The 22387-nt window shown below is 41.8% G+C and overlaps 1 protein-coding gene and 1 long non-coding RNA gene across 2 annotated transcripts in view; one reads left to right on the forward strand and one right to left on the reverse strand.

Annotated features, from left to right (window-relative positions):
• Positions 1-1941: 1941 nt before the first annotated feature.
• On the reverse strand, positions 1942-3231 carry LOC137666922 (uncharacterized). Its single transcript, XR_011048728.1, has 2 exons — positions 3054-3231; positions 1942-2069 (listed from the first exon to the last, which is right to left on the reverse strand). It is a non-coding gene; the product is annotated as an uncharacterized lncRNA (long non-coding RNA).
• Positions 3232-3335: 104 nt separating this feature from the next.
• Positions 3336-22387, forward strand: part of FAM171B (family with sequence similarity 171 member B) — a gene marked incomplete at its 5' end in the record, with an annotated part of 38080 nt that continues 19028 nt past the window's right edge. The window contains one exon of the mRNA XM_068408013.1: positions 3336-3591. Within this exon, the coding sequence (XP_068264114.1) occupies positions 3336-3591 (256 nt within the window). The remainder of the gene's footprint in view (positions 3592-22387) is intronic.

The raw sequence follows: 22387 nt of genomic DNA on the forward strand, positions 1-22387 counted from the left end.
GTGTATTTTTTTAAGTGCATTTAATTCACCTGAAAATATTTCATAGTACATGTTTGTAATCCACAGTTATCACTATATACAAAAAGGTCACATTTACACAACTCTTACATTCTCAGATAAAGCGGCACATATTAACCTTGAGTCAAAAAATTTTGTAATCACAAGCAAGAAAGAGGATCGAGTCACAAATTATATTCTCTCACCAGAAAACTGATTTTCTACAAAAATTTTTGTATACCAAAAATAAATATTTCAGATCTTCTAGCTGCCACATCACTGTAGAAAATGATGAATTCTTGTCCTTTGGTTAGGAAAATTCTCAGAGAGGTGGTGTTTCTTTTCATATTATCAGACTGATTTTATCTTAGTATTACATTCTTTCTGATTATACTCATCTTTGTGAGTGGGGTGAGAGTAAATATTTTGTGTCACAATAAAGGCATACCTGTTTATTTTACATTGCTAGAACACTTATAAATAAATGTTGGTGCTTGTGAACCTACTGACTTCCCTGGGTTGCTAGTAAAGAATTTGTTAAGCTAAAGGAAGTAATAAAAAAGGGCACTGAAAAGATGAAAACCTGATATTTGTGTTTCAATTAACAGCTTCCAGTGACCTCCACCTAAAGTGCATAAGCAACATCGCAGCAGTGGTCAAAACACGACTCTCACCATTTGTTCAATACACGTTGCAGCCAACACAGGCCTAGTTTTTGTTAAATAAGAAACCTTCAGTTAGTTACCAGCACAGTGATCGCTACATCTGCTCAGCAGTTCTACATTAATGCTTTATTGAGAAATCAGTGACAGACCTTCCACATGTGAGAAGGAAAAGAATGACAGTAAAATACCACATTACTAGTCTTCACAGTTTCACATATAGACCATGTCTGTGTTACTGTTTTTCAGAGTTTTGCAGAATCTGTCTCCATTTACATTTCTGTGTCATTTGTGTACACGCTTTTCAGTCCCCGACAGAATATCAGATACCATGTTACACCCCTTCAGTGCTTGATGACAATGGTTGTAATTTGTTTGAAGAGTGTGTGAGCAACCTTTAAAGACTGGAGGAGTTACTGCTGGACATATTTCCTCAAGTAAATACTTGGGTAGTTGAAATAAATTACTTATTATCAGCTTTCATCTCTTTTCAAAGAAAATTTGGTTAAGAAAACATAATCCTGATTATGATATTTTTTTTTCCTGAAATGGGTGTTATTGTGTACTCTAATCCCTTCTCACTAATTTATCTAAATGTAGTACAAACAATTCCCACACGCGTTATTCCCCTTTTGGAGCCATTTTCAACAAAACATTTATCACACATTTAACATTTGTTTCAGAACTTTATAAATGAATAATTGTGCATATTCACATCAGCAACATGAATTTACAACGTTGCAGCTGCCAAGCTGGTTCAACTCTTCCTCCCCAAATAAACTTAATTTGTATCTTTCTAAAAGCCCAAGTCTTCAAACATTTGGAAATGAACATATATGTGATCCACCCTGTCTCAATACCACATATTCATCACATTCCTTAACAAAGGAAGCAAATTGCTCAAAGCATTAGCTAGCTTTCTGTAGACCCCTTTCTTCCACCTGGGGACATGCAGTGTTGCAGGGATTCCAAAATTAATTCAACTCTAACAGAGGCTGTGCAGAAGCAGCCTCTTTTTCTTTACAATGCTACGTGAGAGGATGTTAACTAGGCAGGTAGGCACTGAACAAATGTTTTCTAAACAAAAGAGAGAATCTCTCCTCCTTGTGAGCTGCTGGAGGAGAGTTCCACATCAAGTAAATGATTGTTTTATTTGCCTGGGTTTTGTGCTCTTGAAAGGTCCCATCAAATTAAATAAAGTTTTCATGGCACGGGTTTTTTTGGTGCACGTGAAGAAAAGGGACACTGACAAACTATTCTAAAGAAAAGTATTGAAGGGTACCTGCTGAGGAGGGTGCACGTTTCCCATTGCAGCATTACTCCGTAGGCAGAGATTGTTCATGATGCACAAGTGGGTGAAGTCAGTCCATTCTTCGGTGGTCCCAAAAGGTGCCAACAAACTCTCAGCAACTGTGATAAAAGTAAATTGTATTTAATATGCCAGTCTCAAATCTATTTGAAGTAATTGTTAATGGCAATGAATTAATTGCATTGTACTGTATAGAATGACATTAAATCATAAGGAAAAATATATTAGATTTTATTTAGATTTTATGAGAGATCTGTTGAAAATATGTACTGTAACCTGGCAGTTCTTCCTTTCAGTATGGGAAAATTTCTACTCTATAGTTTGTAACTCTACTCTCCTCCTTTTTCCACTGTGTTGAAGAAATTTTGAGATCTAAAAACTACAGAATTTGGCCTAATATGTCTAAAATAAAGATTTTTGTTTGGCTAATCTTTTTTATTAGAAGGCAAATGAAGTGGTTTTATACCTATCGAAGAAATTTATATTCACTACTCAAACATACACTGAAAATGTAGTATAATCCAGTTCTGAAAGTCCTTACAGTTAATGTTTGCCTCACTGAAATCACGGCATGGGCACGCTCATCAACACTAGCGTGAAATTCACTGTGAGGAGGCTGAGGGGAGATCTGATCGCTTTCTACAACTACCTGAAGGGAGGTTGTAGTGAAGTGGGAGTCGGCCTCTTCTCCCAGGCAACTGGCGATAGGACAAGAGGACACAGCCTCAAGCTTCGCCAGGGGAGGTTCAGGTTGGACATTAGGAAGCATTTCTTCTCAGCAAGGGTCATTAGCCATTGGAAGGGGCTGCCCAGGGAGGTGGTGGAGTCACCATCTCTGGAGGGGTTTAAGCAAAGCCTGGACATGGCACTTAGTGCCATGGTGGTGTCAGGGCAATGACATGGTGGTGTCAGGGCAATGGTTGGACTCGATGATCCCAGAGGGCTCTTCCAGCCTGATTGATTCTGTCATTCTGTAACGTGACGTGATGCGGCGCGGTTTAATTTCCCCGGCAACTCGGTTCAAGGCCGCAGCACGGGCGGGCCCCGGGCCCCGCGCCCCCCTCCCCGGCCCGGCGCTCCCTCACCTCTGCAGGCGGCCGCGGGGCCCCTCAGCCGTCCCGCCAGGCGCCGATGGCGGGGCTCCTCAGGAGGGCGCCAGCCCGCCCCTCCTCGCCCTCCGCGGGGCCTCGAGGCCGGACCGGAGGCGCCGAGGAATCCCCCGCCGGCGTCCTCGCTCCCCGCTGCGGTGAACGGCCCGCGGAACCCCACCGCCACCGGCCTCAGCGAGACGCGGGCCCGCCCCGCCGAGCGCCCGCGGGCCCGCCCGCCGCTCAGCGCCCGCCCCCGTCACGTGCGGCGGGCGGGGCGGGCGCTCGCCGCCGCCGGAGCCGCCGGTGCCGGCCTCCCGCCCGCGTCCTCGCCCGCAATATGCCTCCGCTGCCCTCGGGCTGCTCGCCATGCCGGGGACCTGCGGGCGCCTCTCCTCCCTGCTCCTGGGGCTGGCGGCCGCGGTGCTGCTGCTGCTGATGGGGCGGCCGCCCCCCGTCGCCGCTACAGCCTCCGCCACCCGCCCTCAGCAACAGCGGGCGGCGCTGCCGGCGGGCGCCCCCGCCGCGGCCTCAGGTACCGACCCCCCGCCCCGGGCAGGTGCGCCCTTTCCCGCCTTCCCGGCGGAGGTTCCTCCTCTCTCCTCCCCGGGGCCGCGCCGTCGGGGCCCCCTCACCCCGCCGCGTCCCTCCTCTCCCGGAGCGGGGGGTCGGCGTCCTCCTCCGCTGCTCCCCGCGGGGCTGCTGAGGGTTGAACGCGGTGCTGCGTTGTCTCCCGTGAAACCGGGGTGTTCGTGCCGCCCTGCGAGGGGCGGGCGGCGTTCCCGAAGCAAAAACCGGGCCGCTGCGGTTTAATGAAGCAGGTAGCGGAGCCGTGGCGGCTGCTGGGGCGGGGGGGGGGGAGCGGGATCCATCTTTAATATCACCAGATCTGTATGCGGCTGCTGTGGCGTGTCGCGGCGGGGGGAAAATACAGCCCGGTAATGGTGTATCCCGGTCCTGACCCGGCTGGGGATGCTCCCTCGGGTGCCAGGCAAAGGGGCTCGGGGGAAGCGCGGCTCTGTGAATTGCTGTTTGCTGGCAGGAGTCACCAGAGCAAGGCACACGTATACGTGTAAAATATGAATATATATATAAGATAGATATATTTATTTCTATATATCAATATAAAAGTAAAAACAGCTGATACTACTCCGTTCTCATGAGACCCCCCTGCAGTGCTGTGTCCAGCTCTGGGGCTCCCAACAGAAGAAGGACATGGAGCTGGTGGAGCAAGTCCAGAGGAGGCCACGGAGATGCTCAGAGGGCTGGAGCCCCTCTGCTCTGGAGACAGGCTGAGAGAGCTGGGGCTGTTCAGCCTGGAGAAGAGAAGGCTCCGGGGAGACCTTCTAGCACCTTCCAGCACCTGAAGGGGCTACAGGAAAGCTGGAGAGGGGCTTTTTACAAGGGCAAGTAGTGACAGGATAAGGGGGAATGGTTTTAAACTGAAAGAGGGGAGATTTAGATTAGATATTAGGAAGAAATTCTTTGCTGTGAGGGTGGTGAGACCCTGGCCCAGGTTGCCCAGAGAAGCTGTGGCTGCCCCCTCCCTGGCAGTGTTCAAGGCCAGGCTGGATGGGGCTTGGAGCAACCTGGTCTGGTGGAAGGTGTCCCTGCCTGTGGCAGGGGGTTGGAACTGGATGTTTAAGGTCCCTTCCAACCCAAACCATTCTGTGATTCTATGGTTCTATGATACATGTGCAAGTGTCTTAAGACTATTGAATGAGTGGTGGGGCTGGTGAGCCCGTTAGTTTTTCTATCCCCTCTGCAGAATGAGGAAATAACATCATTTATCCAACAGCTGAGAGTATGAAAGTAATGTGCTTATTTCAGTATTAGGCCTTGGGGTTACAGTCAAATGTGTGAGGTTATCCCTTCACAGAACTGGGGCAAGTGATAAAGGGTTTGTTCTGTCATCTAGTTTAAAAACTATGTGTATATTCTGAAGTCTGAGTGGCTTGAATTAGGATAAAACCAGTATTTTTCTTCACATACTGCCGTTCACCAAAGAATTTCAAAATGGTTTCAAACATGAATTATTTAAGACCTTTAAGCTCTGTTTGGGCATATCACTAGAGCATATGTTTCATTTTTAACATATATGCATGTTTCTATTTCCAGTTGACTTCAAGAAGGTGTAAAATGTTCTTAGTTTCAGGCATATGGTTTAATATTTTGCTGAATTGAAGCCAATTTACAAAGCTGCCAAAGTATGTGTGTTAATTAGGAAATATAAGCAATGATGGTGAATTATGGTCTTTACTTGTAACTTCTTAAAGATGTAGAACAAGAAACTAGATTTGGTAGAATATGAACACACTCCTAAATTCTCCTGACCCGCTCTTAAAACGCCTTGATTTGCTTTTTGGTTTCTTTCTTGTGGGGGGGTTGGTGTTTTTTTGGTTGGTTGTTTTTTGGTTGGGTTTTTTTTTTCTTTTTTGTTTTCCAAACGTTTAAACTACAGGACTTGAAAGAATCATATTTCATGAACAGCTTGGTTCTTGTTTTTCCTTTTGAACTGATGATTTTTCATTATTTTGTTTCTTATCATGCTTTTAGAGGACTAAAATTAATCACCAGCAAATCCCACTTAAAAGGCTTTGGCAGCATTTCTGACTTGTGTGGTGAACATTGTGCTCATTAAAAATTGAGTGGCAGGAAAAAAAAAAGGGGTGGTTTTTGTAATGCAATGATCCTCTTTGGTTTCGGGTATTGATTTCTTTTCAAGCAGCTCTGTTACCTTAGCGCCTTCAGCCTTTGCCAAAATCTTTGTTGGTACCAAATAATCTGATGCTGATGCTACTGGTTTGCTGTTCTTGCTGTTGCAGACCCACGTGCCTAGTTGCTGTTGCTTTCTTTTATTTGCTTATTATGCTTCACAGGTTTTAGGTATGAGAGTCCTGGAAGTGTCTCATGGTGTGCAGCTTTCGTGATCGATCCCAGTTTATGAATGTTAAAAATTATCATTTGAGCTGATCCTCAGCTTTTGTTTGTGTTCAAATACAGGTAAAGCTTTATTTCACGTGTTGGCTGGCTTTCTAAATGATCTTGATTAATTTTTTTCTTTCATAGAAAATTGAGAAAAGCCAATAGTGATTAATCTTTTAAAAAGACAAGCTAATCACTGCTATGAAGCTTTCATTATTCTGAAGAAGCTGCTAAGCACCTTTTTTTTGTGTGTTTTTTCCTTTCAGTAAAGCACGTGAGTAATTTTTGCTATATTGATGGTTTTGAAATTTTAAAAGGGAAGAGCCTGACTCCAGATATGTATTTATTGGATACTAATGTCTTTTTCCATGAAATTATCTTTTGATGGTTTACAGCTGAAAGGTAGGCAGGATAAATGGCTGTTGCCTTTCCAGCAGAAGACTGGCAGCAGGGAAGTCCCTGAGGGGAATGCTCTGAAGAGGCCACTCCTGCAGCAGCTGCAGGTCCTGTGCTGGGAACTGCCAGGCAGGCAGTGAGTGGCTTCTGGGGGTAAGGAGGAGTCTGGCTGAATTTGGATTTACGCTGTGTGTTTGTGACCCCAGTGTTGCTAGAGCAAAGGAGCCTTGTCCTCCTAAAATAGGGAAGGTGCAGGGCTAAGGCTGGAGTTCGCAACCTGTTCTCATTTGACGTTCCTGTATCGATGTCCCTGTTCTGTCGAAGCTAATTATACCGTTTTACAGATCAATTCCCTGCTGGATTAACAGACTTCTGCCAGCGTAATTAGTGTGCTGTCTGAGAAGAGATGCTAAAGTCAGCACAGCTGTGTACGAAGGTTTGGAGTGCAGACTCTGCTGCTGACACATAAATGTAGCAGTGAGAAGGTACTTGCACATCTTGACTGAATAGGGTTTTTTTGTTCATCCCTTCTTTCTTCTCCCTTAAAAACAACAAAAACCTTACCACTCCCAAAAGGAAAAAGTAAATTCTAAAGATGAGGCAGAAAAGACATGCACAAGAGGGACTCAGCTCATGGAGTTACTATGAATCATGTTATCTAATGGATGTAGCTATTCTTCCAAATTTCAGGAAGAAAATATTAGGGGAGAGAGAGACAGACCTCTCTGGTTAGGGTGGTGATTGCTGAAGTGGAGAACCTGTCTTGGTTCGGTGTTATTCATAGTGAGTTTTTCCATTTTCTGTGTGGCAGTTTAGAAATCTGGACTCTGGTGCACAGAAGAAGTTGAAGAGAAGTCGCTGGGAGCTTCGAATACTCAGCATTGAGCTCAGCGGGCTTGAGCACAGAATTCAATAAATTATAGTCCTGGCTTTGATGCAGGCAAACCTGTTTGTTTTCCTTGTTCCCTTTTGTTTATCTTTATTGAGATGCATTCTTTACAGGAGGTGTGGGATGTGTCTTTAATGTTCACCATGCTTGGGATATTCTGGATGTGGTGCATTGTTATTCTCGTTATAATGCAGATATTGGGCAATAAACAGAGCAGAGACCACTAATTGAGTAAGTGATACTTAACAGACCACTCCCAATCTGCCTCGCATTCCAGAATTCAGGGAAAAGGAAATTTATTTTGCCCTTTTTTTTTTTTTTTTTTTTAGGGAGGTGGCTTTGCGTATGATGGTAAGATTAGCTTGATTTTTGTAGGGTGAAATTAAAAAATGGTAGCAACTAATAGTAGTCCTGAACAAAGGAGAGGACAGAATTGGAATCGCTGTGCATATTTAGTTAGTTCTGCTTGTTGAGGCTGTTAAAAAAAATACGTGATTGTTGGCAAACCCAGAGGAAAATAAGGGATTACTTTTGTACCTGTTGGAGTCAAATACGCTGCCTGGATGCTGCCTGTGGAATTTGATGCTGTACCCGTTTCTCAATGCCATCTGCTTGCACGTGATGATGAGTTGCTATCTAATGCAAAGCAGTGTTCTAGACAAGAGATGTCTAGTTAAGATTTTTCTAAACTTTTTTGTGTGTTGTCTTATTCTTCCTAATCGTTCAAGGAGGAGATAACTTCCTCGTGCTTCCTTTTTATTTGAGATACTGGAACAGAAATACTTATCTGACACATCCTTGTGTGACTTACTGCTTTTATAATCTTTGTTTTCCGTGTTTCTAGTAGTGAAATATTTTTCCTAATGACTTGTATATTGGTGTGTAGGCGGTGCTTGGGTATTTAGAGGAGCATTTGGTTTTGATAGCTTGTTCTGTTAATCTGGGTTTGAATTTGAGTGATAATACATAATGATGTGCTTTAAAAAAAATACGCAGTGCTGTACGGCTGGCTTTTTTGTCTCTTGATGGAACAACCTTTATGGTTTATTGTCTCTATAGTCACTGGACAGGGAATTAGTGTGGCAGCAATAAATCCAGTTCTGTGTTGGAGCTTCTGTCACAGTCAGATACAGACCCCAAGAAAACGAGTGAGGAGTTAAAAACTGCATAGGAGATTCTGTGGCATTCCCGTAAAGAAGGAAATGCAGTAATTTGCATGACTGAGTGATTACATAGGATGCAGTTCCTGCTCCAGAAGTCAGGGCTGTCTGACTAAGGACTTTAAATCAGCACTGGGATTAATTTTGGTTTTGTAGAACCAGCAGCACAACTTACTTATCCAGTAGGTATTGAAATATAATCGGTGTCAGGGAAAAGGTTTATTTTTAAGTTCTCAAAGCTTATGGGTTAAATTGCAGTAATTGTTTTATTTGGACATGGAGGAGATGGTTTGCAGTCTTTAAAATAGAACTTTTGATTTGTTTTAGATATATCAGCTATAAACATTTGTTGGGAATCTGTGTGTTTCTTATATGAAGAACCTTAATGAAACTTTGGAAAGCTGACTTTTGATCTGGTGAAAAGTAATTCTTTCATCATACTCCAAAAGTATTACATGCACACCCTAGCAAAATGGTTTAATGCAAGCAATTAACTCCACCTATGGAAATAAAGTCAGAAAAGGTCCTTTGATTTGCTGTTCAGCTTTCTCAGCATTCTCAGCCTCTGGGATTTGCAATAATGGTTTCTCAGCTAGGTGAGAAAGTAGAGGAAGAATGTAAGACTTACACTTGTCCTGATTTACTGGAGCTGTTGTGCTTGAGTGACTTAGCTTTCTGTGCTGATCTAAAGCTTAGATCAGCAACAGAGTATCAGGGAGGGCATTAGGACACTGAGGGGTGATAAAGCATCTGCAGTTTGAGACAGAAATGAATACTGAAAAATAAACATTCACAGACGATTTCATTTATGTGTCCGTGTGTTCCATGATTTAGGTCACGCTGTTGCTAATACAAGAAGAAGAGTTTGGGGGTTCTGTGGTAGAGCACAAATGAAAAAATCTGTACTTTTTTATATTTCAGGACGAGAATCGATATAAACAAAAAGGTACTGAGGAGTTCTGAAGAGGTAGGCAGCTCTCCTGAGTTTGAAAGCTTGCGTTTATTGAAGCTTGTAATATATTATACAGCAACATGCTCTATACTTCAGAAAACTTGATTTCAAGAAACTTGCGTTGATAGTAGCTTTCATTATAAAGAGCTGAGAGAGAGAAGGGCAGAAATGTGTTTTAGCATTCACAGAAATGGAAGCCACAGTTACTGGGTGAGGAGAAGTGGCAGGAAGCAAGAGCAATTGATGGCAGGAAGCTGCCTGTTGCAAGGTGGTAGTTTTTGCAGTTCTTACTTGTTTTGTTAAAGTTTCATGACTTCTTTTCAGTCTGTTGGGAGACGATACATCATCAAAGGCCAATTGATATGTAAAAACATTCACAGAGTTGCTGTCAGGCTGAGAAAAAGGCAATTTTGGGATTTGCCATGCAACTGCTATCTGGGTCACTGGGGATCTATAGCATGCTTTCTCTGTGAACTAGCTCAGTAGATGAAGTCTTTGAAGGCAGAGGCACAGATCTGAGAGGAAAACTTATTAAAAATAAACTTAATTTTTGGCGTGTCAAACTTGGGGAAATAGCACAGGTTACTTTGTCATCTTGAAAGCCACGTATTTTCATATTCGCTTATATCCTTCTGTAGTGAATGAGGATTTGAGGCACAGTATGACAGAGCAGATGAGTCCTCTGTATTACTCCTGATACTGTGTTTAATTCCTAATTCATAGATCTAGCAATCCGGTGTGCCATTGCACCGTAGAGGTTGGCGTACTCTTGAATAACGCTTCTGTGTTCAGTAGGATGAAACAACCAGACATAGCTCCTGCTACCTAATCCTAGTTTGCCAGAGGTGTTCCACCACATCTCATGTGTGCTCCTAAACTGTCATCTTCCACACATGCCTATGAGAAGCTGTATTCAGCAAAGCAGCTATTGCATTTCTTGCTTTGCTTTTCTAGCACTAGTTGTTGTAGAGAATACATGAGGTTGGAAAGCAATTTTCATGCTAGCACATGCCTGAGGGGAGGGTGTGAGTGTGCACAGCTTTACAGTTAGCAATATGAGAGTGTATTTGCTGAAACAACCTGTGCTAGGGAACTTGAGGTTAGAAAGCTCAAGAGAATGAATTCATCTTTAGGAGTGCCCTCTGTCCCTAAGCCAGGTGTTTAGTGGGGGATTTCACTCAAGCAGTAACTCATCTTTTCAGTCAGAAGAGGCACTCCAGTTCCATCTAGCAGAAGAGCTGGGCCCTGGAAAAGGGCAGTCCTTCCAAACCACGTCTGAGGCTGCAGCACGGATAGAGCATGTGCTTGTGCAGCCCCACCACATCTCCCTTTCACATACACAGGAGAGACAGTCTGTGCAGTCTTTGGTGAATGTATTGCCCTGTCATGTTGGGAGGGATGTGGATTGGGAAGGGATGGTGCTTAGACCTTCCGTATGAGAGCACACATACACTGTAGTGTGAGCAGGCTCTTGTGACTAGGAGATAAACATCAACAGGCATAGTCCAGCGTGTGTGGAGGACACTCCAAAAGCACCAGCTATCTTAAACACGGCTTCTCAGGCAGAACACAGGACTTGACATGTGGCACCAGCAGTTCTGTCGAGTACCAAACTATATTGTATGCTATGAATTTCCCAAGCAGTTGTCAGCTGTCTGCAGATGATGTGCGGAAAATCTTCTCCCATCTCAGCTGGACCAGCTGTCGTAACTTCCCAAACGATTCTGCTTGCCCTCTGACTGTGTAAGCATATTATGCATTCTTGTAAACAAAATACTGGCAGGTCTGCAGTTTATGGTACATGCATGGCATGACCCTGGTGATGTGTGTTCTTGTCTGATGTCGCTCCTCGGAGCCATCCTGTGTGAGCTGCTGGGATTGACTGGGCTAGGGAGTGATACTCTTTCCTGTCTGTGTCTGCATAAGCCCCCTAAGGCTCACCAAGCGCAGGCATGAATCCTGTCAGGTGCCCGTGCTATCCTTATTCCTTCCCCCTCAATTTCTTGTCCTTCTTTCTCTTCCCTGAGGTTGTGATTGTTCTTTATCATGTGGGCTCGAAGAGTCTCCACTGACTGAAAGATATAAGTCAGACTCAAGGGCACAATTGTTACCCTTTTCAGTGTGGAAATGAGGCAGCTGAAGGAGGTGGGTTATGGGGTGAGATCCTCCTGCTGGACTTTCCACATGACCCTTCTCGCTTCAGCATTCTGCATTTGCTGTTGATAGTGCCAGGCACCTAAGGCAGTGCAGTCCTACCAGTGGAAGAGGCAAGAGGTGGCCTCTCACTGAGATTACATGGAAATAAATTGTGGCTCTCGGTGTGTTAGAGAGCAAAAAAATTCTTGGCCCTCTGCCTTCTGATTTTCCTTGTCCCATTTTGAAAAATCTGGTGGTTTTGGTGTGGGTCTTATCTGAGCTGCTGACAGCTGTAGTAGGTTAACCTGCAAATGGTGGCTGAAGAGCTGTGGTGGGGAGTGGGGTTTTTGTGTTGAATATGATGCGGTGGTTATAGGGTGTGAGCGTGAGGCACATATTGAGCCATGTGCATTAGGAGGTCACGAAGCAGCAAAATACAGAGAATCTCAGAAATACTTCAGTGTGCCCCCAGTACACCCTCGTTGAAATGCATTATTGATGTGGCCACTGCACCCAAAAGTGCTCCGAAGGTCTGTAGAGTGTCGCTCGATTAATGAGTGCTTTAGCCTGTACAACTGAGTGTTTGCTTGAGCGCTTTTACTAAACACAGTGTAGGTATAGCCAGATAAATCAGAGCGTTAACCCATTATCATGCAGTTTATTTTGGAGGAAAGGGCTGAGTTTAGTGGGTGGGGTTTTTTTTTTAGTTTCTAGATGGTCATTAATAGTTCATCTGCCTCTTCTGAAATGTTTTCACCTGGTTGACATACCTTTGTTTCTTTATTTCTCATCAATCTTTTACCTGTATTCAACAATTGAGCTTTCTCACTGCAGTGTGCATGGAGCTTTTGGGTTTCACGTTGCAGGTTATTTTAGTTGCAGGTCCAAGAAACCCTTTCATTAGTCAAACTGATTTTCCTTTCAGAATCATCAGTATTTGTTTTCATTGACTGCAAGTGTTATCAAGTAAGGCCATGCAAGATGAAGTATATCTTTTCATCCCATTTCCTTAATAAAGCATAGAATTGGCATCAGGTTGTGAGCCCCAAATTATCATAGGATGCTGTACTCCTACTAAAACACCCAGCCAGATTTGCTAAGTGTATTAAAATTAGCAGCTGAAATAAACCACAATCAAGTGAAGATGATGTTTGTTCTTTGATGGGTTTTTCTTTCAGTGTTTTCTGTGATTTGAAAGTGTTTATGAGGTCCTGGTACCATGGAGGTATTGAGGCTGGAGGGGATAGCAGCAGCACTCTAGTCCAGCCTGCTTAAAGCAGGGTTGAACACTGAATTCAGTCCTGGGAGATCTTTCCTGTCAGGCCTTGAAAGCCTCCAGGAATCGAGAACCTCTCTGGACAACCTCTTCCAAACATTGTTTATCCTCAGAGACAAAAAAAAATTTCTCATGTCCAGACAGATCCTTCCCTTGTTGCCTTTTGTTATCCTGCCATGCGTCTGGATGGAGACCTTGGCTCTGTCTTCTTGGTAAACTCAGGGGTATTGGAAGGCAGTTGTTTAGATCCCCCAAAGCCTTTCCTCTGCAGGGTTAAACAAGGCGCATTTCTTTCTGTGGGTCCAAAACTGAATGCGGTTTCCAGCTGCAGTGCAGCGAGCGCTAAATCAGAGGGATTACGTGCTTCTCTTGCTCTGTTCGCCAAGCTGCTGCGGATGCAGTGCGGTGTGCTGTTAGCCTTCATCGCTTCCAGGGTGCACTCCTGACGTGCTTGGTTTACTGCTCACCAGGATTCCCTGATGTTTTCAACAGGGCTGCTGCCCTGCCCGTCAGCCTCTTGCAGGTACTGCTGGAAGGGGTCAGATGCATCATTTTGTATTTGTCCCTGTTGAATTTCATGAGGTTCTTGTTGGCCCGTATCTCTGTCTAGGTCCCTCGGAGCATCCTCAGCTCCTTACCATCTGCAGACTTTGAGGGTGCATTTTGTCCCCTCCTCAGATCTCTGACTTGGACTTGCACGTGACTATGGAGTGTGTCAGCTGCTAATGTTTCTCTTGAAACTTCTGCATTTCGAGGAGGCTATTTTCCTCTAGTGCGTGTAAATTAGAAAAAATGTAAATTAGAAAAATCTGCGGCAGATTTGGGGCTGTTCATGATGTGTACAGTTGGCTCAGTCTGTTAAAATAGATACTAGTGCATAGCATAGACTTTCTGACTTGTGATGAGTGTGTCTTTGGTTATGAAATTTGGCAAGACACCAAATTTATTTATTATTAACGACTTTATATGGGCAAGGTTCCCAAATGAAACAATGTGATTGGAACGTTCTCGTGTAAGTTATTTTCTGTGAGGTAGCGAATCTAGTTGATACTTTGTGCTAGTGAGAGCTAAATTAGAAAAAAAAGGTCAATGATGTCAAGGTGTTTGAAAATACAGGCCACTTTGCTGGAGTGAATAAGGAGGTGCTTGCCCCCTCCAACTATTACAGACACTAATGGAATTATTAAAAGCTTTTTCAGGTCATTGTGGAAAATATTTTTCCTCTGTGCTGAAGCCTTTCATTAAGTGACTCAACAGGAGAAATGAGTAGTTTTATCTTGGGTAAATGCAGGACATCAGTAGAGCGTGTGTTTGGGACAATAAAAGCTGTTAATAACATGAATTATGCCTTGTGGTAAATACCACAGGAGCTTATTTCATTGGTTGTGAGAGCGAGGGAGGAAACTTACTCTCACTGGGCTGAAGGAGAGATTTTCTTTGGCTTATGGACCACTGATGTTGAGAAAATCCTCTAATTAAGTTGACTGGAATAGAAACCTAGCAAAACGTTTGTGAGGTACTGCATAGTTTTGGTGCAGGGTTGGGCAAAAGAATCTGTTGTTTTGCTCAACTTGTGATGTGGTTTGACAGATCCTTCTTTCTTTTAAACTCTTTTTATGGCACCTGTGGAATTTTGCTTAATTAAAATTAGTAGGAATCTGCAATCATTTTTCTAAAAACTAATGTCATATTTATTGTTGGCTTGTGATTTTTGATCATTTGCTTTACGAAACTCAACTTTAATAAAGATCTATATATGAAAGAGAGAGTAGCTTGTTGGGTGCTTCTGTTTTGTTGCTGCAATATGGATTTACTAACTGTCACATTAAAAAATTCCCCTCCTGCACATACAGGACTACAGGGAGGAAATGTTGGCCTGCAAACTTTCAATTGTATTTTCTCCATATATGTCTTTACTTACTGGCCTTCTTCCAAGGGCCGAGGGGATCTTTTCCTATAAGTGAAAGATAAACATTGCTGGAACACTGCAAATATCTTTCTTAAGCAGTAGCGTGGGATTTTGCAGCTTTTGGGGAAGAAAAGTATTTTCAGCGAAGTACAGTGACCAGTGTGTTAATTGAATAATGTCACTGAATGCATCAGTGGTCTTCCTTTGTAATTAGCGAGTAACATGCGCTGACCTCTGAATTACTAGTCTGTAGTTATATTATGCCACTGTGAGTTTATATAGGCATCTCTGTCTTAAGGTTAAAACCTTCAGGGCACTACATGTCCTGTTTGAAGAGGTTATACTGCTTTGTTTTCCTGTGACTTTTTTTTTTTCTTTTTTAACTCTGCCAAATGAGGGGGATGTTTAAACTTGCACAGATTTTTTCCCCCCACCGGCTCATTCCACTCACCAGCCACCACTAAGAATTACATGGGGCAAATCCTGTACCTGACCCTTTAGGTTGAAATAGGATGATTCATGCTACAGGGTTACTGGAATATTCTTCCTCTGTCCAAGTATATTGGCTGTTAAAGGGTAGGATTGACAAATCATTAGAAATTCTCTGTTAGAAATGGTCTCATTTTGTCAAGGAGATGATGCTGAATGATTTTTCTTTTTTTCTGTTTGCATAATGAAGGTTTGATCGTAAAGTTCACGAGTGGGAAATGCGTGTTGTTTGCTTACCACCTAGTAGGCACTTGCCCATTTTTCTTGAGGGTATATAATACAATGTGGGTGTTTAAGGTAGCATATTTAAAAGAGCTTATTATGGAGATGTTGATGTTTCCCTTCTGTACTTTTTCCCCAGTATTCTATAACAAAATGTGAATTTTTAATATTCATTTTTTGATTTCCTTAATTTTGATGAAAGGTAGAACGATGCAGGCAGTCATTTAAAAAAATGAAAGAGCAGCATCACAGGTTTAGTATTAGTCCGTGAGTAAACTGAGATGAGAAAAGAAATCTTATAATGGCCTCTGAAATGCCTGGGCAAAGGTCTTCTCTTTTGTAGGCTTCAGGAGTTGTATTACTAGTATTTCCTTGCTCATTTGAATCTCTTCCACTTGCAAATTTATCTTTATTTGATGTACAAGTTCTATTTAAGATTTGTACATCTTGTAATGTTAATAATTTATCTCACTTATCTAAGCTTACAGAAAATGATATTTAAAATAAGTGAATCCTAAATCTGTGAAGCTGTGCAGACCACAGCATTTAGTCTTTTCTGCTGCATATCTGCTTTGCCCCAGGATGGTGAATTTCTCAGCTTCCAGCTTCCATAGTAACCAGGGTTCTGAGAACCAGGCTGGCTGATGCGACAAAACAGCAGCAAATAAACATGCAAAGTTGCTATGGTAATTGTAATTGTCATAGCTTCACTAGCAGGTGTCAGTTTTGATTTTTTTTTTTTTTTTTAAAAATTATTATTATTTATGCCAGTATACCAGTACAGCAAGGCATACGAAATATAATTCTGTAATGAAAATTCTGGTTTAGTGTATCCTGTGAGTTCTCACGTTCTGTCTTGGGTGGTGAAACATTCTGATTTTAATATGTAAGTTGAATGAATGTAATGGTGAAAAAAAAATCATGCAGCTACTTACCAGATGAGTACCTTAGAGCAGTACATGATACGCACTTAAAAATATTCCAGTGTTTTTTTTTTTTAATGACGTGTAAACCGCTCAACGTTAACGGAATAAATCTAAATAACGCATCTAAATTTCATAGCTGCTTTCATGTCTAAATTTCACAGCTCTCGCTCAGGTAGCCCATGAAAATATTTATAGGGGAATGCTTATTTTCTTTCTATTTTATATCTCTTACTGGGAGCGCTTCAAAGTGTTTGGGGATGTATTCCCACTGGATAGGTGAGTGAGTTGTTAGCAGCTTTATGGATTCGCCTGATGACATTCTTGCATAGTTCTTACAAGCATGATCATTCCAGGAAGGCATTTATTGATTATGCAGTGGTAACATGAAGGATACAGCCTATAATGATCTGGTTTATTTATTGATTTTCCAGGGCCTTAATTTCATCAATACTTGATTTGTGTCAACATTCGTGGCATGAGTATCATGCTTACTCGGGTTCTTTACGCATCTCGTCTGAGATCTTGGTTAGAAGTATAACCACTTACAATGGTATTACTCAATGGTTGTAGAAGAGGGTTATTTTGTTTGTTGTTTTTAAAATTTATTTAAATAACTCATTAAATCAGTCCACTCTTATATACAACAGATCTTAAAATTGAAGGAGCTGAAATGTTGATTTACCTATGCAATAGTGCAGATCTCAAGCTCTAAGGCTGTCCAGATTATAAAATAATCCAAATCCAATAAAATAATTACAAGCACTAAAAGTTTGCATGTTTGTGAAGTGTGGTAATTTTTTTTTTTTTTAAATACGAGCTCAAGGTAGTGCTGCAGTCTGTACAAGTGTGTCGTGGAAGCAGATAGCTGGAACACTGTGTAATGTCTGTTAGAAAAATACTGGGAGTTTCGAAACTTTCACTCTGAAGAACGAGCTCATGCTAGGCAGCTACATCCTCTGTCAAAACGTGGTAACTAAAGCCTGCCGGGGTTGAATGTTGGCCATGTATAGTCCTGATTAAATTTAATCTTTCAAGCTGCTTCTGAATTTGGAGGAACCGGTTCCAAAAGTTGTGGGAAAATCAGTTTATTGATTTACACTGACCTAATGACTGTTCACTACTTTGGAAACTGAGGGCCTAAGTACTAATGAGGCATAAATTTAAACTAATACATGAGGGCAAGATTTCTGTTAAGAATGTTTTTTTTAATTTTCTTTACCTCCCTCTTTAAAAAACAAACAAAATTCCCTTTCCTCTTGTTGTTTGCTTTAAGATTTCTGTTTATATATGCACACACACGCATACAAAATGTAAAACCTTGAAATATGTTGGTATAAAAGAAAATAATTGTTATGTTTAGGTGAAACCTAATGAACCTTTTCTCAGCAAGGGTCATTAGTCATTGGAAGGGGCTGCCCAGGGAGGTGGTGGAGTCACCATCTCTGGAGGGGTTTAAGAAAAGCCTGGACATGGCACTTAGTGCCCTGGTCTAGTTGCCATGGTGGTGTCAGGGCAATGGTTGGACTCAATGAGCCCAGAGGGCTCTTCCAACCTGACTGATTCTGTGATTCTGTGAAACAAAATTGTTCTAAGTAATAAATTCAATGAACTGCTTTTTTGGTAAAAGCATCAGTAAAAATTCAGTGTTAATTCTATGTAAAGAAATGGTGCTAAGTCTATAAATATTTCTGCTGGGAAAGAAAACCTGGAATGTATGACTAGGAAAAAGTCTCTTTCTAAAGTAGTAGGATGAGATGTTTTTATTTGAGATTACAGATTAGGTTGTTGGGTTTACATCTTTCCTACACTGCTGTTTTGTTCAGCCCTTAAAAGCAAACATACCCAGTTGTTTGAAGAGACGCAGTTTGGTCTTGATTTGGAACTGAGGAATCAGGATAGAGTGTGAAATGTTTTCTGAAGTACTATTTTTATTTTTTCCTGGGAAGAAGGGCCACCTGAAGACTGTAGTATGTGCTGGAATAATGCATGTATCGACATGAATGACCTTCTGGTAAATAATTCCCATTTTTTTTTCTTAGCAGCGTACAGACGCTTAAGGACTCTGGCACTGTGGGCTGCGTGTGCTTGTCACGGCATACGCTATTTGAAGTAAGGAAGTGTTTCTCTGTATCTGAAATAATACTTTAACCAAATGTAAAAGAAAATGTTTGAAAAGCTCCCAGCAGTTAGATTATAAGTTGTTTTTTTTTTTTTCCCAGCAAAATCTCACCAGAGTAGTGTGATGGGTGGCAAATCCCCCACCTCGTTAACAGTGTGTTCAGATTTTTTCTAATTTCTGATTTGTTACAGTTTCTCTTGAATATGAAGGAAGTGCTTGCTGGAGACATCTAGGTTTGACTAGATTGGATTAAACTGTTACATGAATGTTAGCAGCCTCTCTCTGTGTGAAAGGCACTGCTCGTGCCCCTCAGGATCTAGCCTTAGCTCCTTCATAACCGGGATTCTGCTGATGGCTTCTGTGGAAATTGGTTGACCAGAAATAGGGCAATGTGAATGCTGTGGTGTCCTACTTTCCCAGACCCTGTTTTGCAGCTCTGTCCCTGGAAGTCAGTAACGTATTCTGTGCCACTGCAGAAATTTTTGCCAAAGCTGTTCTTTTAAATATACATCTTAATGTTCAATTTTGCATTAAAATATTTTAAGGGAGTGCTAAGCTGCAGAACTGTACAGTATAGATTATCTGGGGGTATTACCTCTACAGGATTGGCTGTTCATATACAAATGGAGCAACTGCTAATTAGCTCTGGGCTCCAATTTATGTAATATTTAATTTTTTACAATATCTTTGCGTTGCCTAAAAGCAGTTCTCTGTCGCTCTCTGTTTATAGTTGGACGCTATTGAACAGCATCCCTGACACACGGCAGCAAAACGTCGATATCTTCTTTTTCCAAAGTGCGTTTCAAGGAGCAGTCCGTACTTGCTTTAAAATTACAGTAATCACGCTGCCTTTATGCTTAAAGATAATCTTAAACAAGGGCAAGTTTTGGGTATTGCTGTAACCTGGGTCTGTCCTTATGCACCCATGTTCTTTACCAGTCACTTCGTGGCTGTGGTGTGTTACATGCCTGTTAACTCGATGAAGGTTTTCACTTTTTCTTGCACTTAGCAGAAGGTTAAAACCACGTCAGCCAGGTGTCAGCTTCCAAGTGTTTTCTCTTTTCAGCCAGGTAGAATGATTATGTTTGTTATGCTACATGTGTATGGTGTTCGTATCGAAATCTAAAGTTCCCTTTTCCAAAGAAATTGATTTTTACAGCTTGTTTGGTTATTTGTTTGCTGAATTTCCTCAGACCTTTTGTGAACTGTGTGAGGTTCTTTGCTTCTCAGTTCAGTTATAGTGCATTGAAAATAAAATGTGTAGATTGTACTTGTACCTAATTAATACAGGCAAAGTTAAAATTGCTCGGGGCAAAACATTTGCAATGTTTTGTATTTTAGTAGTATTCCTGTGTCATTTTAGGGAGGAAAATAATTTTCTGCGTTTATTTTATGCTATTATTTTAAATCAGAGGAGCAGCATATAAATAGCGTAGAAACATCTTTATAAAGAATCACATAATTAGTTTTTAAATGAGATGTTCTGTTAGCAATTTGGAATATACGGAATTGTTTGTGGGGAGTTAGAAATGTCTTCATAGATGTATATGCCCATCTGTGTGTAGGGTCTATGAATGACAGCACAAAAGAACACTGATGGCTAGCGATGAAGCCTGCGTTGGGATGAAGGAGTTACTAACGAGATTGGCAGGTTATTTGATAGCTGCGAGAAGCATAATTGAAAACTGGTCAGAGAGCTTATCCGCATAGCTGACAACAACTGACAGAACAGAGCCATAAAATAATTACTAGAGTCTAGGGGTCACCTCTTATGTCATTTTAATGCATTATGCAAGGCAGAAAACCCTGTGCTGTGTCAGTGCGTTGTGCCATGGTAAAGAACAAAAGGGAACCGCGGGCTGCCGGTGCGCGCTGGCGAGGAGGGCTCGCGTCAGCGTTGAATCATTCCGTCAGTTAGTGGGTGCCGCAGCTCACCTTCACCTACATGGATTTTTAATGAGCTTTACAGGTATAACAGGCTTTTACTTTTTATAGATATGCTTTTGTAGTTTTAAGGAAATTTTAAGAAGTAACGGTTGGTTTATGTGTGGGCAGCAGGATTGCTTTTACCTGACCTTTTTTTTACTAAAGCCAGATGTGTGACTGGGTAGATTATGTATTTCATTGTTTTTTGGGTTTTGTGTTTTTTTTTTTTCCCCTTCTTCCCCAGTGGTGATACACATGCAGTATTGCAATGGATAGTAAACCCAGATATTCCTAGAACGTGTGATTTCTTCTTTACACGTCAGCGCACCTTTCATATCCCTAATTTTATTAAGCCAAAAAATATTGTATTCTATGAATATGAAAGATGGAAAAAATGATTGTTCAGTCAGCTAAGAACAAGGAAATTGCACAGCACATGTTTAGCTGTCTGGTTAGCTGGGAGCATGGTAACACAGTGTAGTCAGTTTCCATAAAACACGTGTAAGCGTGTGCCTTTCCTGGCATGGATTTAAACAGTCTCTAGGCAAGGATGAGAAAAGTCTCCTCCTAAGGAAGGAACCAATGAATAATTTAATTGTAGTTACTGTTCCCTCCACTCCATGAGATAATTGCTTAATTGGGTGGTTGTCTGTGTGCTTGAGAAGAGTAACTGCCTCCTTCAAGGTGTAGAACCTCTCTTGCTATAGGACCGTGGTGTTAGGTAGACTCAGGTCTGGGTTGCAGAATGTGTAGGAATACTTCCTGGGCAGTGCCCTGCCTGTGTGTCTGCTGCTGTAGCTCACAGTTAATGATACACGAGTGAAGCCTGGAATATATTGGTGCCTGTAAGGTCTCTGGCCTTGACCACGTTAATTAAATCTCAGATAAATAGAGTAACCAGATGGCACGCTTATCTGCTGATAAATTAAGTACAAATTACATAGGGGTATTATAAAGGGAATTTTTTTTGCACTGTTTTTTGTACCTGGCTTGCAATCTGAAGCAGTTCTTTGGCTTAATTCTGTGAATCGATTTCTGAGTTAGGACAGTGATGTGAAGCCAAATTCCAGGCATTAGATGTTGTTGCTCGAAGAAATTAGGTGTCATTTTACCGGCTGTGACATTTCTGAAGTAGCTAAATGTGGTAGAATGCCTTGTTTCCCTTTGTCTAAATCAGTGCTGTGTTTGTACGAACATTTATCAGCAAACGTTTAAACGTTGTAGAAGCTGGCATTTCCAGTGGCCCTGCCAAGAGACAAATCTCCCTTCCTCTGAGGCAGCACAAATCAAATTAGCTAAGACTGAGTTCTTTCTTCTAATTGTAGGAGTTCTGTCAAATCCCTTTAATATTGAGATACAGCTGACCCACTTGCGTTTGGCAAGTGTTAGTGACCAGAAAAAGGCACAAGTTTCATCTATTGCTTAATTTATTTTGTTAAACAGTTAACCAACAGTTCATTTTTGCATCTGAAATGTTTTTCAGTACATTGTATTGTGTTTAAAAAAAATCCTACCGCAGTCTCCATCATATTTGAGACTTAAAAGTGTCCTTAAGGACTTGTGCATTAAGATCTTTTTTATAAAGAAAAAAAAAGTAGGATTTTCTTTGCAAATTACATGTCGTGAGTGTTAATATGACATTGTTAATAACTCAATGCCATTAAACATGTCTGATAAATTTGCACATTAAATGCATGCGAGGCATGTGAGGGAGTTGGTTTGAGGAGGGAGTTGGTCAAGGGCTATCAAGTTTGGAAAGATACAGATCAGTCGTGCATGTTGGACCACCACTGCACACACAGTCTGAGCTCTTAGGACCTCGTGATTGTTTTGCTTTTAACTAGGCTCTTACAGCTGGCGTGCTGTAGGATGCTCTGGTACGCTCTGTTTTATACCAAACAATAGTGAAACGTGGCTGTTGGGGAGGAAAATTGTTGTTACTGCCAGATTCTGGCTTTTTTAACAGGGATTTTTTACATATTATCATTTCACTAGCATTTGGATTC

This window comes from Nyctibius grandis, chromosome 9, assembly GCF_013368605.1.
Source record: "Nyctibius grandis isolate bNycGra1 chromosome 9, bNycGra1.pri, whole genome shotgun sequence".
NCBI classification, from domain to species: domain Eukaryota; kingdom Metazoa; phylum Chordata; class Aves; order Nyctibiiformes; family Nyctibiidae; genus Nyctibius; species Nyctibius grandis.